The sequence below is a fragment of the Pristis pectinata genome, chromosome 4 (assembly GCF_009764475.1).
Source record: "Pristis pectinata isolate sPriPec2 chromosome 4, sPriPec2.1.pri, whole genome shotgun sequence".
In the NCBI taxonomy this organism is placed as follows: Eukaryota; Metazoa; Chordata; class Chondrichthyes; order Rhinopristiformes; family Pristidae; genus Pristis; species Pristis pectinata.
Genome location: NC_067408.1, coordinates 2,320,156 through 2,336,405, shown reverse-complemented (window position 1 = coordinate 2,336,405; position 16,250 = coordinate 2,320,156). Strand labels below are relative to the sequence as shown.

Sequence of the window (16,250 nt, the reverse complement as noted above, 5' to 3'; positions counted from 1 at the left end):
ACAGGAGCATCTGGTACAGATATACCAAAGTGATACCACCTGCCACACTCCTTTAACAATCCCCTTCCATTTAAATGAAAGACATTTAAAGACAATCTTAAGGGGTCCACACCATTAAGAGTGAAATGATTAATTTCAGGAATGATTCTGGATGTTCCTTCTCAACATGGGAACCTATCCTGTAATTCAAATTTACATTTGCCCCGAACCTCATGTTCTCGATTGCTGTCTTCTTGAGTGCCATCCAGATGAACCAACTGATCTACACAAAACTTTTCAACTTTTCATCCACGTCACCATCTGGCTCCAGACTCCCGGTAATTCCCAGAACCTCTCCATGAATTGGCAATTAGAGGACTCAGTCCACTTAGACCTGCCTCAAAGACCTACAGGTGACTGGCAATCCCTACAGCTGTCACCAGGAAACTATCAACAGCCAGTAACTGAAGAATACTCCATTCCAAATTAGTCACTGCCTCCTCTTAGGACAACCGGAGCACAGATCTGAAACAGAAAACTGCAGTGAATGGGTTGCAATTCAACTGAATAGCCCAGGTAAGACAAAAGACAGACCTATTGCAACTTAGTTAACATTGTACTGACAGACTAATAAAATACTTGAAGGAAAATTCACGGGAAGGAATAAAAACAGAAAATGCTCAGGCAGATTTTCAGTATCTGAAAGGTTTTGCTTTTTAATGTGCAGGATAGACGTGAAACTGGTCAGTGGCACTGGCACTATGCTGCCGTTGCATGGGGAGGTCAGACAAGGAAAGTAATAGACCAGGCTAATCCATTTTAGAGCCGGCATTAGGTTACTATGTATTATAAAGGCTCAGGGAGCTGGGGAACAGATTACTCCCAGTGTCATGTGGTAACCAGTACAGAAATTGCAGGACAGAGCAAATTCGTAGCTGGAGAGACGGTAAGGGAGATTGCTTTGGATTTCTGAGACACTGGGTACATTTTGGTCCCAATTTCATTTTCCCAGAGCATGTTCTCTCAAGGCTTCAGGACAGTTTCCAACACAATTTGTTGCCCAAAAAGAATAAGCCAACATCCAATCTCAGTAGTCATGTGGAGATGGGGTGGGGGTGGCAGTGACGTGCAGAGGCAATGACTGGAAAACTGCTTCCTGGTTTTCTATGAGAAACAAGGTACCCGTGATGTATCACTGACTGTTCAGCCAACCAACATCTAGTAACTCAACCATACATTGTCATTTTCTGGAATTTGAAAATGTGAAACAATGGAATGCAAGTAATCTCGGTCATTAAATGTCCTAATGGCCATAATTACCCCAATACATGCTCTTAAATTTATACGTTCATGACCAAACTTCACTCAACAACTCCATTTTCCCTATCCATGCTCCAAATATCTCAGTCCAAATAATCTAATCTTAGCTACAATCAAATTGGTAGTGGTTTATTGTCACATACAGTGAAAAACTTGTCTTATGTAGCGTTCCTACAGCAATTCGTCACACAGTGCACTGAGGTAGTACAAGGTAAAACAATAACAGCAGAATGAAGTGTTACAGTTACAGAGAAAGTGCAGTGCAGGCAGACAATAAGGCGCAAGGTCATAACGAGGTAGATTGTGAGATGAAGAGTCTATCTTATCGTACTAGGAACCATTCAATAGTCTTATAACAACTGGATAGAAGCTGTCCTTGAGTCTGGTGCTGTATGCTTTCAGGCTTTTGGACCTTCTGCCCAATGGGAGGGGGCCATAGATACTCTTTAAAAAAAAATCATAGATACTCATGCCTTCCTTTACTCCATCAGTGCTACCTGACCTGCTAAGTATTTGTGGAATCTTCTGTTTTTATATTATAGATTTCCAGCATTGCACATTGAATATAAGGCTGAGATTTGATAAACAATGACCTAGCACCCATGGTTTTAAGGTAGAAGATTCCAAAATATTTACAGCCTTTCAAATTAAGGAAATTTCTCTTCACCTCAGTCCTAAATGGCTGATTCTAAGTCTATAATCTGGGATTCTAAACTCCTCAGCCAGGGAATGCAACTTCACAGCATCTGTTAAACCTCCAAGTCTGTGTTTCAATGAAATAGCCACTCTTCCCAGATCCAGGTGGCATTGAAGCAGAACACAAGAATCAACTGCTCAGAACAGTGCAGCTTCCCAGCTCCATCACTGCACTCTCAGACTCCCCCACTGTGGATATACAAAAGATACAGCCTTTAGCTGGCACCCCAACAGATCAACCTTACCCATCCAAAGTGCCTTTATCAAATGATTCTGCAAAGTGTACTCGTCCAATTGGAACAGGAGCTTTGTAAGTGACCTGCAAGGCAATATTAAAATGTTAGAAAAATACCCCTACCAATTACCAAGTATTTGACCAAGTGTAGAGAAGCAAAGGGAAATTGGGATGCTGAACCATAAACCTCTAATGGCAGTTAGACACATAGGCAAGGTGGTTAAGGCAGTATATGGGATACTTGCCTTTACTGGTGGAGGCACAAATTACCAGAGCAGTGAGGTCATGATAGGACTACATAAACATTAGGCCTGGGTAACATGCTCAGTTCTGGACATATCACAACAGCAAGGATGGGACAGCATTCGAGTGCTCAAAAGGACATTGTCAGGTCTGGAGACCCGGCTACAATTGTGTTCTCTAGAATAAAGATGGAAGGGAGATTTAAATGGAATATAAAATTATTGGTATTGGTTTATTATTGTCACTTGTACCAAGGTACAGTGAAAAACTTGCCTTGCATACTGATCATACAGGTCAATTCATTACACAGTGCAGTTACATTGGGTTAGTACAGAGAGCATTGAGGTAGTGCAGGTAAAAACAATAATTGTACGGAGTAAAGTGTCACAGCTACAGAGAAAGTGCAGTGCAATAAGGTGCAAGGTCACAAGGTAGATCGTGAGGTCAGAGTCCATCTCATTGTATAAGGGAACCATTCAATAGTCTTATCACAGTGGGAGAGAAGCTGTCCTTGAGCCTGGTGGTACGTGCCCTCAGGCTCCTGTATCTTCTATCTGATGGAAGAGGAGAGAAGAGAGAATGTCCCAGGTGGGTGGGGTCTTTGATTACACTGGCTGCTACACCAAGGAGGATGAGGCTGGTGTCCATGATGCACTGGGCTATGTCCACAACTCAAAGGGACCAAGATAGAGCAACCAGAAAGATTCATTTTCCTTGGCAAAGAGATCAATAAGTAGAGAGCACAGATTTGCGTTATTGAGAGGATTAGAGGAGAAATCCTCACCTCAATTACCAAGTACCTGGATTAGCACTTGATGTGCCTTAATCTGAAGAACTACAGACTAAGAATTGGGAAATGTGATCAACATTTTTGGGCTGCTTAGACATGGGCCATGGGGTGGGGGGGGGGGGCTGGTGGTTGGTGGGTGGAAGATATGTTCCTTGCCTACAGTCATTATTGCTGCCCTAGCCAATTCCCATTGCTATTCAGTAGAAAATGAAGACTGTAAACTCTCCACAAAATTAGTGTTGTCTGTTGTTATAAAACCTTAATTGCATTCAGTCACACCTATCAGAAGTGTGGTTTCAAAGAGAAATGCAATTGACCTCACACTCCTTTTCAGTAAAGAAACAAACATCACCGAGACCTAGAACATCAATTATTTTTATGCAACAGTCCAGTCTTAATCTAGTTTTAGCACTAAAGGATTGAGAGTACAAGATAGTAATTTTGCAGTTTTTTTTTTAAAAAAGGTTTTCTTTAGGGGAAAACGACCACCTGTTAACTTTACCTTGGGAAAAAAATTAGATTACAGAGCAAGGATAAATTTATATTCATTTTGCAGCAGTCACATCTTAAGATATCGTACTGTGCCTTGCAATTAAGTTTCTTTGAAAGGTAATCACAGCTGTACTGAAGGAAATAACAAATAGCCAAGATTGAAGGAAAGTGGTCATATAACCAAGTCTGATTGGAATTTTCACTGAGATCTGTTGAGATAGATCAAAGATTTATAACCCTGGTGTGTGTATTTCCCCTAATTAGAGTTCTAAATGGCCAAGCCTCTGTCAGGCAGCATCCGAGGAGGGAAATGAACAGTCAACATTTCAGGTCAAGACACTTCATGTAACAGAGTATTTAACTGAGCAGTACAAAATTATGAGCAGCTTTGACAAAGTAAGAGAGAATTAACTTTTCCCTCAGTAGCAGATTGGACTGTGTTCTCTGGTGACTGACCCAAGTAATTGGCAAAAGATTCAGAGGGAGGAAGGGAACATTTAAAGTCCTGATCCAGAACAGAGTCAGAGTAATACAACAATGGAAATAGGCCCTTTGGCCCAACTTGTCACACTGACAATGGTGCCCACCAAGCTAGTCTCATCTGCCCGCGTTTGGACCATAACCCTCCAAACCCCTCCTAGCCACATACTTATACAAATGTCTTTTGATTGTACCTGCCTCAAACACTTCTTCTGGCCATTCATTCCATATGCCCATAACCCTCTGCCTGAAGAATTATCCCCTCAGATCTCTTAAATGTGTCACCTCTCGCCTTAAACCTATGCCCTCTAGTTTTTAGTTCCCCTTCCCTGAGAAAAATACTGCCTCTCATGATTTTATACACCTCTATAAAGGTCACCCTTCATTCTCCTACTTTCCAAGGAATAAAGACCTAGCCCAACCTCTCCCTGCAACTCAGGCCCTCTAGTCCTGGCAACATCCTCAAAATCTTCTCTGCACTAATGATCAGTTTAATGTCGTCTTTCCTATAACGGTGACCAAAACTGTACACAACACTCCAAGTGCCATCTCACCAACATCTTGTACAACTGCAACACGAAGCCCCAATATGCCAAATGCCTTCTTCACCACCCTATCTACATGCGAATACCAATGGCACTAATGAACCACTGCTGAGCTGTGGGTAGAAGAGATGGGACTAATTTTAATAGAGCTGGGACTGGCATGATCAATTAATTAGACCCTTTGTCACGTACAATCTTGACTTCCTGGGCACAAAGGTGATGGTCAGATATTTTGGCACAACACAATAAGCTGAATCACCCTATCAGTCAGCACCATTGGACAACGAGACAGTAAACTTAGAAACCTCGTGTTTATTTTACAGCACAGTGGCTAATCCTCAACTAGGCTCACCTTGGGTGGCGGTGGAGTACTTGGCTCAGCTTCATTTTCTACTGGGCTTTCATCATCTTCGTCTTCAACCACATCATCATCATCTTCCGCATAGACCACAGCAACACCAAGCACCAGCACTAACATCAACCACAGCTTCATCTCCATTTTCTGTGAACAAAACAAGACTTTTTAGTGCTTTCATGTCCTACCAATGCTATTTTATGCTTATTCCCAATTAAATTAAAAGAATATTGTCATTAAATATCAAAGATTTATGCATTGAAAGGCACTAGGAAGCTGCATGACTTCCAAAATACAATATGAACAAAATCTATTTAAATCAACTGGTAAAAGAACCAAGGACGACATCAGGAAAAACCTCTGCAAGTGCTTACCATCAGGAATTCATTGCCTGACAGGGTGGTTTCAAAGGGAACAGGGGCAAGTTTTGTGTAAGGTCATCTAGTTAAGGAGAATTAATATTTAAGATTAAATGATAGCTTGCAAGGGAACTGCAAACAGAACTGTCCACCTGTAGAGCAAGAGATGCCAGGAGTTACAGTTATGGGTTAAATCTGGGTAAAGCTCAGTCTTAATCTAAAGATATATCATTAAGTTAGTGGATTTAACATTTAAAAAATTTTAATGGTAAAAACAACAAGATTTAAGGCAGAAGCCTTCAAAAACTATTGATTACTACTTCAGTGAGTTGCTCATCCCCTCAAGCCTATGGTTGGCATTATTATAATGATTCCTCAATTGAACTTGTCTTCCATTCAAGCGCAATATTAAATGACATCATGGTCACTATTTAGTGAAGATTTATTAGTTATATGTACATTGAAACACAGTGAAATAATCTGTGTGTAGAATGTTCTGGGGACAGCCAGTAAGTGTCACCATGTTTCTGGCACCAACATGGCACGTCCACAACTTCCTAACCCGTACGTCTTTGGAATGTGGAAAGAAACCGGAGCACCCAGAGGAAACCCACGCAGATACGGAGAGAACGTACAAACTCCTTACAGACAGCGGCCAGAATTGAACCCGGGTTGCTGGCACTGTAATAGCGTTACACTAACCGCTACACTACCGTGCCTGCCGCTACAGGATGCTCTCCCATCGTTTGTCACAAATTCAGTTCCTTATCACTTCAGAAAGTTGGTTGCAGGGGAACAGTCCAGAATGCATTCCAAAAATCTGTAACCTTCATTATAAGAAGTAATTCTGCTTAGCTTGCAAAATGTTGACATCTTCCATTATAACTAATTTCTGCTCTAATATTCTGATCAGCCACTCCATGTTATCCCAAAAAATGCAGCACTTCCCCAGAGACTAAGAAAAGCAGAATTGTTATCCCCAGAAACCTGGCCACTAGTTATCCCTCAACCAACATCAGATGGTAGCTGTCTTACTGCCCTCTGTTGGATCTTGAGTGCAGATTGACTGCCATGTTTACACACCTCCCTCCTTATAGCAAGCATACATTCTGCAAGAGTTATGGGACACCTTGAGAAAATGAAAGATAATAAACATTAGTCATCAATGCATGAAATGGAAAGGATTTACTTCACAAAATTAGCATCCTTGCCATCACGACCAGAGACTACTGGCAAGGAATAAAATTAACATGTTCAGTCCGTACAAAGCTGGCTAGAGATGTATTTCCCAGCTCTGGGTGAGTGGCGTTATGCCACCTAGTGAAAAAAAAATAATTTATCTCCAGTGCCTCTACTCTAGAGCTAAACTCCCCCTCATCACAATAAAAATAAAATCATGAAATCAAATTTCATAGAAGGAATGCAGAAAAACATCCTGCATTGCTGTATTTCGATAAAGTGTATTTTTAAAACCTCCTAGTTTATGAACTAGGCAATGAGGCCATAGCTTCCTCTAACATTATAAATTCACAAGATTCTATCCTCTCTCACATCAACTTTAGCTGCAAAAGTCAAAATGCTCACTGGTAAAATTCACTTCAAGGACTGCAGTAAGGTTGCAGCACCTTCCATGCCAATTTTCTTGAGAAGTTCCTCCCTTCGCAAAATTGTACCATTGAAGTAGGGATAAGGAACATTTTGGAGGCAGGGAAGGTAGTTAGGGAGCATGAGGAAAAAAAAGTCAACTACACAGACACACATCCTTTCCCTCATCTATTTTGCCTCATTGATCAAGGGCAGGTGGAGAGACTAAACTACATTTGTGCCATGTTATACAAGGCCATTCTGAGTGCGTCAGACCTTTCACAATTCTTCAGTTAATCTCATTCTTATGCTCCTTCCCATAACCTTTCGACTTTCCTTCAAGTGTTTATCCAACTCCTTTTGAAGTAGTTACCAGTGAATCTGCCTCCACTGTCTTTTCAGGCAACACATTTGCAGATTGTAGCCAACGGCTGCACTTTAAGCAAAATCTCGAGCTCGTATTATAAATTTTTTTAAAAATACCATTGCCTGATTACTGATGCCAAAGTACAGAATGTAACAAGTGGCTGAAAAGATGTGCAAGGCTATGGAGAAAGATCCAGGCAGTAAGGCTAATGGGATAATTCTCGCAGAGGCAGTATAGGGAAGAAAGGCCAAATGGCTTTCCTGTGCACAGCTTAGATCACAAGGAAACTAGCTATAAGCCATTGAGAGCAAGATGCAGCACCACCATTGGCTGGGAAATTCTACATGTAGTTAATAACTTGTGTGGCAAGAAAACTAATTCTTAAGCTGTTGGAACAAAATGTCATTCTGAAATAAAAATACAAAAGGTGATAAAAACTCCATTCACTTTCAGAATGAAAGCACGTGAGACAGATGGAATAAATTAAGTTTTTAATTTTTAAAATTTTATTTACAGCATGGTAACAGGCCCTTCCGGCCCAACGAGTCCGCGCCGCCCATTTTAAACCCCCAAATTAACCTACCCGTACGTCTTTAGAATGTGGGAGGAAACCCACGCAGACACAGGAGAATGCACAAACTCCTTACAGACAGCGACGGGAATCAAACCCCGATCGCTGGCGCTGTAACAGTGTCGCGCTAACCGCTACCGTGCCACCCCTCAATAGTCACAAGTGAATTTCTAATTAAAAAGTCTTTCCTAATTCAAATGCGTTTTTTTTAAACAAATGCACCTACAACTAGACATTTCAGAGCATTTTCATGACATTTTCCCCAACAGCCACAACTCACTGAGAGGCTGTGACATAGCAATTAATGGGTGCTTTCAGCTTTTGCCCTGGAGACAAGAGGCATTGCTAGAACACTTTCATAAAAAGCACTAGAGGAAGGGCATCTTGAATTATCTTCAACCTGATGGGCATGGCAATCCAGAAGATAACCACTAGTGTGTTCACAACTTGGAAGAGAGATCCAGAAGGGAAAAAGTGTTTTCACATTGTTTTAAAAATGGTGATAGAATGAAGTATGTAGGCTGTTCATAGGGATCCAAGTCACTGTACACAAATCAAATCATTGAGAATGGACATTTAAGCAATTAGGAAGAAAAACCATATGAGCTTTTACCACAAAAAAATTGAGTACAAGAGTAAATGCATCTCAGTAAAATTATGCTTCATGTAGCATTATTTTTAAAATGCAAATCCATCTTAGACCCAAATTTCTTCCAATCAGCTACACGGAAATAAATGCAAGTCTTTTGAGATCCTATCTAGGATGTTAGGCAATATGTTGGAATAATCCACAGTGCAAGTCAGAACCTGGTAAAAGTACAAGCAGAGTGCCTACATATGGCACACCTTCATGGGAGACAAATCAACTCCTGCCAGGGGCCAAGATTACATCATAAAACAGGAACCATCAACAATAGAGTCATGATCAATGCGGCCTTCTAGGTTAGTCTTGTCTGCCAAATGGGATTTCCCAACTTTAAGAAACAGAAAAAACGTGTTATCTGGAATTCACGGCCACTGAATCAGTGGCAATTTTTCCAAAAGGGAATTGGATTCTTTGGAAAAGAACTGATACAGGAGAAACTTGATAAATTGCCACCATCTCATTATAAAATGATTACCAGTCAGAGGCTATACAGCCTGACACTGCCCCATACTGTTGAGGCTGTATGAGTTCTATGCACCAACAATTCAGGTAGCTCAATTTGCTGCCCTCACTCCATAGCCCAGCAAATTCTTTCCATTCAGTTACTTATTTGGCTTCCTTTTGAACACAACAGCATGGCTACAAGAGCAAGTCAGAGACTGGATATGCTGCAGCAAATGACTCAGCACCTGATGTTCCAATAACTTTCCACTATCTTCAAGGCCCAAGTCAGTAATGGAAGTGCTCACCATTTACCTGGATGAGTTCAGCTTGGACAACTGAAGCTCAGCACCATCCAGGACAATGCAAGCTGCTTAATTAGTACTTTATCCACCACCTTAAACATTCATTCCCTTCACCACTGGTGCACTGTGTACCAATATAAAATATACTGCAGTTACTCACCTAGGGTACTCAATGGGACCTCCAATCCCATTACTTCTACCACCAATGACAAGGGAAGCAGGCACTGGGAACACCATGACCAGCAGGTTCCCCACCAACTTGCACAGCACACTGATTTAAAAGTAAAATCATCAGGCCTTCAACATAGCTGAATGCAATTCCTGGAATTCCCTATCCAATAGCAATGTGGATGTACCTTCACGAGGACTCCAACTGTTTAAGACATCAGTTCACCAAGGGCAATAAACACTGGTTTTGCAGACACACTCAGATCCCAAATAATAAAAAAAAAAGTAATAATTAATGTCTTTACTGTTACAAGCACAACAGACCCTACTAAGTCACTGTGGAGGTAGATTAAAAAATGTCACATTTGGTTCTTGAGCCAATCATTTTATATTTCTAGATCGATTTCTCAACCAAATGGGATGTTTCTATCTACTCTGTCCATTCCCTTCATTATTTTAATTACCTCCATCAGATCCCTTTAACCTCCTTTCCTAGGAGAACCCCAGCTTCTCCAGTCAATCCACACAAAATCCTTCAACCCTGGAATCATTTTGGTAAATCCCTTCCTAAAGTGTGCCACCGAAACAGATTCATTAGGACTTCCTTGCTCTTGCATTCAATGCCTCCCTTCATGAAGCCCAAAATATTGTATACTTTTTAACTACTTTCTCAACCTGTTTTGTCAACCCCTTTCAACAAACTATGCACAAATGCTCCTAGATTTGTACTCTTACATCCCTTTTAGAATTGCATCCTCCAGTTTAATATTGCCTCATTCTTCATGCCAACATGTAACACTTGGTATTTTTGATCACGGACAGGATTTCTGCAATTTCCTCCCCAATTTCCTTCAGTCACCCAGGATACATCCCATCTCCCATCAGGTGATCTGTCCAATATGGCGAGTACAGCTAGCCTTTCTGGTACTTTCTCCAAGAAGAAAGATGCTGCTGATGGACCAAAGAAAGTAGTAGTAGTAGTAGTAGTTCTGAATGGGCAAAAAATACAGGCTTAAGTACTAACTATACTTCAGCCATGCCTTTTGCCTGAGTGGATTTCCTTTTTGGTCTCTAATTAGCCCCATCTCTACTCTTCCAACCCTTTAGCTGTTAACATACGCATAGAATAATTTTGTATATCAAAACAAGAACTGCAGATGTTGGAAATCTGAAAGAAAAAAATGCTGGTAAAAATGACTCAGCAGGTCAGGCAGCATTTGTAGGTCTACGGCCTTTTATCAGAACTGGGAAAGAATTAGCTTTCCGAGCATAATTTTGGATTCTCGTACTTTCTGACATTCAATATTCAAGCTCTTTTTCACTTCTCTTCAGAACATTCAATAATATGCCTTACTCTAACTTGTGTTAACCAGAAATATGTCATATGCAACTCTTTTCTGCTTCATTTTACACTATCTTCATTGGCCATCCAGAGCAGTCCACAATAATTGATCTTTCCTTCTCCCTCATGGGTCATGCCTATCCTGTTGCCAAAGCATCTTCAACTTAAGACATTGGGTCTAGGCAGTTAAAAGCTTGATCAAAGACAGGTTGAGGAATACGTACACAGAGGGTTTAAGGCGGCAATGCAAGCACAGGAGGTCCAGACTTCAGCATGGGACCTACTGGATGGAAATGCTGCCCTTTCCCAAAAGATCACGCATACAGAAATGAAACAGGAGGGAGAAAGGAATAGTATTCTTGACCTAAATTGCAGTTGAAATATGCTGGAGGGGGAAATTTACTCAGGCCTTTCCACATTCACTGGACATACAAAAAGTCATCGCTCACAAGGCAGTGAACACAGACAGATCATTTAACAGGCATCACGGTATTCTAACAGAGCTCCAGAAGGGGATTAATTACAAGAGTCACAAGGAACGCAAGCAGGAAATGTAGTAATACTTCCCAGAATGAAATGATGAAAAGTGACACTGTCTCAAGTTAATAATAGGATAGGTGTCTAAAAGCTTGAGGAGGATACTTTAGAAGCGTCTCATAGAAGGTAGGAGTGGTACACACTGGGTGAACTCCAAAACCTAAGGCTTCAGTATAAGTAAATTCAGGGATGCATTGAGCATACCTCCAAGACATGTACAACTGGAATAACATACAAGAGAAAGAGCAGGCCATTAAAACAAGAATTCCACATTTGAGCCATCACCAGACCATGATCATATAGGCTGGAGGTGAGATAATGAGTGCAAAGTAAACTTTGGTTTTACTGGCAAAGTTGAGATTGCTCCATAGTTACAGAATTTATACAAAAAAGTGTTGCCTTAACAATTAAGTGGAAAGCCTAACATAAAGAAGCATCATTGATATTTGCAACATTCAGGAACTTTTGTTTGCTTTAGAAGTTGCCAGATGTGAGGCCAGTCACAAGAGCACTCTAACAGTCAAATCTGAAAGTAACAGAAGGCATGTAGGAAGGTGAGCAGGTTGAAGTGACCAAAAGCCTTAGTGATCCCTATATGGGATTAGATGCTCAGTTCAAGGTCAACTGTCACAGCAAAGTTATGACATTGTGCATTTATACCAGACTGTGGCCAGAAAGAGGGATGGTCCATGATGAGGGAACAACATTTGAAGAGCACTGAAGCCTGTGGTCTTCCTAATATACTTTGCTTCAACACACTTGGGTCAGAAATACCTTCCACACTGCATCATATAATTTGTATTTCTAACCCTTGCTCTGCACCTCGTCCACAAGTAAACAGTTTTTCCATGTCCATCATATTGAACACTAGTTTTGGAATTTCTTTTGCCATTTCTTTTCTCTATGAAAAGAGCCCTGATATTTTCCTAGCAGTTGCACCTGTTCTATTCGAGCAACAGCAGTAATGTTTTTCTACTTCATTCTTCAGAGACACCAAAATTACACATAGCCCAAATGTGGTCTAATCCATATTCCATACATTAAATGTTGCCTACCCACCCATCTCAGAACTAACACACAAGGCAGCTATCCCATCCATTGGGGTGCTCTTTGGGTTACCTCATTAGTTCCAAAATTCCTCCTAGTTTTCCCTGTATCAATAATTTGATTTCCCTTTTGGGAAGGGATGACTGAAACTTTTGCTGCCATATCAGGTGATGCATTCCAAACAATCTTGTACTCTATTCCTCTGAATATAAATTTCAGCACAATAGTTTCTTTGAAAGTATTTTCTGTTTTGCCTGACTCAGCTAGACATTAAAACAAAGTATCTGCTACCAGAATAGAGGAAAATTTAGTCAGCATTAAATATCACACTTGATTCATGAAGCTCTAGGCAACACTGGATACCAGAAGTACTTCTTGGGTTGCATTCTGTTAGCGTTACCAAGCAGACTCTGCAAAAATTTGCCTTGACACAAGGTGCTTCTGAAAAACAAATTAGAGCCGTTTGGGAAAATGATCAAAAGCATGTGGAAACAAATGGGTTTTGAAAAGGTACCTACCAAAAAAAATGAAAGGAGCAGGGAGGTTTAGGGAGGGAATTGTAGAGCTAAGGAACAGGGTATATGTCAGGGTGAAGTCATTAAGTTTGGGGGTGATTAAGAGGCCAGAAATGAGGCAGGACAGAGATCCCAGTAGGGACAAGGAGACAAACGTCGTGGAAAGTACAAACTTCTAACAACCTGTCCACTAGGAACAGGAAACACCAGGCAACCTGACATCATGCTCTGCAGTAGTGGTACAAATCATAGGGCAGGGTCAAGTTAATTGAATTGGAAGGAATCAAACCAGCTGCATCTGCAAAGAGACATTAGACAGCAATTCTATTGTGTATTTCTTGTACCAAATGTTTAGTCATTCATCAATAATGTTATATACCTCCTGTCAAAGGCGTGGCTCACCCATGTCAGAAGGCTGGGGGCTCACACCCCACTTCAAGAAAAAAAAACTTACATTCTTAGACGCAGTACTGAGTGACGCTACTGGGGTGCCATCCTTTCAGATAAGACACAGGGAATTATGGCTCCTTCTGCCCTCTCTGATGGGAATTAAAACACCCCACAACACTACCAGTCAGATCAAGGGAATGCTCCCCACCATCTGATCAACTTACTCCTCATCCCACATCACTAATAATGTCAGAAAATAATCCCCTCAGTCTCACAATGCAATTTGTGGGAGTTTACTGCAAATAATGCGGCTGCCACATTGCTGCATACAATTATTACACTCTAATTATTTCATCAGCTGTAAAACTTAAGGTACAGATACTCCTCCTTCCATTTTGCAAAGAAAGCAGATTTGTAAGAGCGAAGTATTACATAATTAGAGCCTGTCCCAGACAGACTACAACAAACGCTTCTAGAACATACCACAGAGAACACAATATTTTATACATAGACACACCCCTCAGCCAAAAGTCGGGACAAGACAACCTCTGCAATAAAGGGCCACCGTGGGAATGTGAAGGCAAAGGTTTAAGTAGGACTCTGCCCGAACCAACCACACGCTGATCGCACACACAGCACAAGCCATCAGTATAAAGGGGCCTGCTGTTCAAGGTGAAGAGGCGGCAGGCAGTGCAGTGGGCCCAGGGGTACACGGGTAAGCCTCACGGATACAGGGGGGCGGGGGGGGGGGGGAAGGAGGGGACAGTGGGGGCGGAAGGAGGAGACGGGGGGGGGGGAGACGGGGAGGGGGGGGGGGACACGGGGAGGGGGGGGGGGGAGACAGGGGGGGGGAGACAGGGGGGACGCGGGCAGGGGCCGGCCAGACACCCCCCACCCCTGCCTCCCACTAACCCCGGGGCCCATGCTGCAGCACCGGCCGCAACTCGAGGGCGACAGGCCGCGGATAGTGGGGGAGCCCGCCGGCCGGCCGGCCGGGCACGGTGAGACCCGGTTGGGGGTGAGGGGTGGGGTGGGGGAAATACCGATCAGCGGCGGCCGGAGCGAGGGGGGAGGTGGGCGGCCGCACCGTCCCCCATCTATCGGTACTCACTCCCTGCTCCTCGGCGCCCGCCACCAGCTCCGCTCACGTGATCCCCGAGCTGCCACCTGCAGCCCGCCCCCCTCCGAAAAAAAACCAGGCGCCCGCCTCTGCCGATTGGCCCAGCAGGCCGGCGGCTGCCGCGTCCTCTCCTCTGGTTGGAGAGCGGGGCCGTCCATCAAGGTGCCCCCCCACCCGCACCAAGAGCGCGCCGGCTCCCGCGTGGAGCCCGGTGATTGGAAGAAGCTGGGATGAGGAAGCGGGAACGAGCTGGCGGGGGGCGGGTCCGGAGGGAGAGGGGAGAACCACGTGGGCCCGAGCGGTTCCCTTCCTCCCCCCCCCGGGCGGTTGCCATGGCAGCGGTTGGTCGGGGAAGGGGGAGCCAATCGTGACTCAGGAACTTTCGGGCGGCGAAAGGGGGCGGAGAGGAGGCGCGGAAAGTGCTAGAAAGGTCTGGAAGCGCCGCCGGTGGAGGGAGGAGGTGTGATGGGGGGGGGGGGGGTGTTGAGAGGGCTATTGAGGGAGACCGTATGGAGGGGAGTGAGGGTGGGGGGAGGGGAGGGGCGTGGGGGATTGAGGGGTGTGGGGGGATTGAGGGGTGTGGGGGGATTGAGGGGGAGGGGTGTGGGGGGATTGGAGGGGGAGGGGCGTGGGGGGATTGAGGGGTGTGGGGGGATTGAGGGGGAGGGGCGTGGGGGGATTGGAGGGGGAGGGGCGTGGGGGGATTGAGGGGTGTGGGGGGATTGAGGGGTGTGGGGGGATTGAGGGGGAGGGGCGTGGGGGGATTGAGGGGGAGGGGCGTGGGGGGATTGAGGGGTGTGGGGGGATTGGAGGGGGAGGGGTGTGGGGGGATTGAGGGGGAGGGGTGTGGGGGGATTGGAGGGGGAGGGGTGTGGGGGGATTGGAGGGGGAGGGGTGTGGGGGGATTGGAGGGGAGGGGCGTGGGGGGATTGAGGGGTGTGGGGGGATTGGAGGGGGAGGGGCGTGGGGGGATTGAGGGGTGTGGGGGGATTGAGGGGGAGGGGCGTGGGGGGATTGAGGGGTGTGGGGGGATTGGAGGGGGAGGGTGTGGGGGGATTGAGGGGTGTGGGGGGATTGGAGGGGGAGGGGTGTGGGGGGATTGAGGGGGAGGGGTGTGGGGGATTGGAGGGGAGGGGGGATTGCGGGGGAGGGGTGTGGGGGGGATTGGAGGGGGAGGGGTGTGGGGGATTGAGGGGTGTGGGGGGATTGGAGGGGGAGGGGTGTGGAGGGGGAAGGGTGTTGGGGGATTGAGGGGAGGGGGACGTGTGGGGGGGATTGAGGGGAGGGGGACGGGTGTGGGGGGCATTGTGTGAGGGGGAGGGGTGTGGGGCAATTGAGGGCTGTGGGTGGGATTGAGGGAACACAAGATAGCAGGAGCTGGAGGAGCCACCAGGTTCTGAAGCCCAATGTAGTCATGGCTGAACTGCCCCAAGCCTCCTGTTCTGCACCAGTTCCTCACAATGTAGAACAATCCAGCACAGGAACAGGCCATTCGGCCCACCATGTCTGTGCTGACCACAATGACAATCTGAACTAATCTTATTTGCCTGCATGTGATCCATGTTCCCCATGTCCAGTCCAGATGAAGGATCTCAACACATAACATTGTCTGTCCATTTCCCTCCACAGATACTGCCTGACCCACTGAGTTCCTCCAGTACTTTTGTGTGTTGCTCCAGATTCCAGCATCTTGTTTTTTTGCTCCCTTCACTGACTGCATATT

The 16,250-nt window shown here is 44.6% G+C and overlaps 1 protein-coding gene across 2 annotated transcripts in view; it reads right to left on the bottom strand.

Moving 5' to 3' along the window:
* Positions 1-14,666, bottom strand: part of canx (calnexin) — a 48,954-nt gene extending 34,288 nt beyond the window's left edge. Inside the window, exons 1-3 of one of the 2 annotated variants that reach the window (XM_052015203.1) lie at positions 14,519-14,666; positions 5,133-5,282; positions 2,241-2,314 (exon numbers count right to left, since the gene is read on the bottom strand). In XM_052015203.1, coding sequence (XP_051871163.1) covers positions 2,241-2,314; positions 5,133-5,279 — 221 coding nt within the window. In that variant the 5' untranslated portion in view covers positions 5,280-5,282; positions 14,519-14,666. Of the gene's footprint in view, positions 1-2,240; positions 2,315-5,132; positions 5,283-14,450; positions 14,470-14,518 lie in introns of those variants that run through there. The other variant, XM_052015205.1, reaches the window with a different exon arrangement.
* Between the last annotated feature and the right edge of the window lie 1,584 nt (positions 14,667-16,250).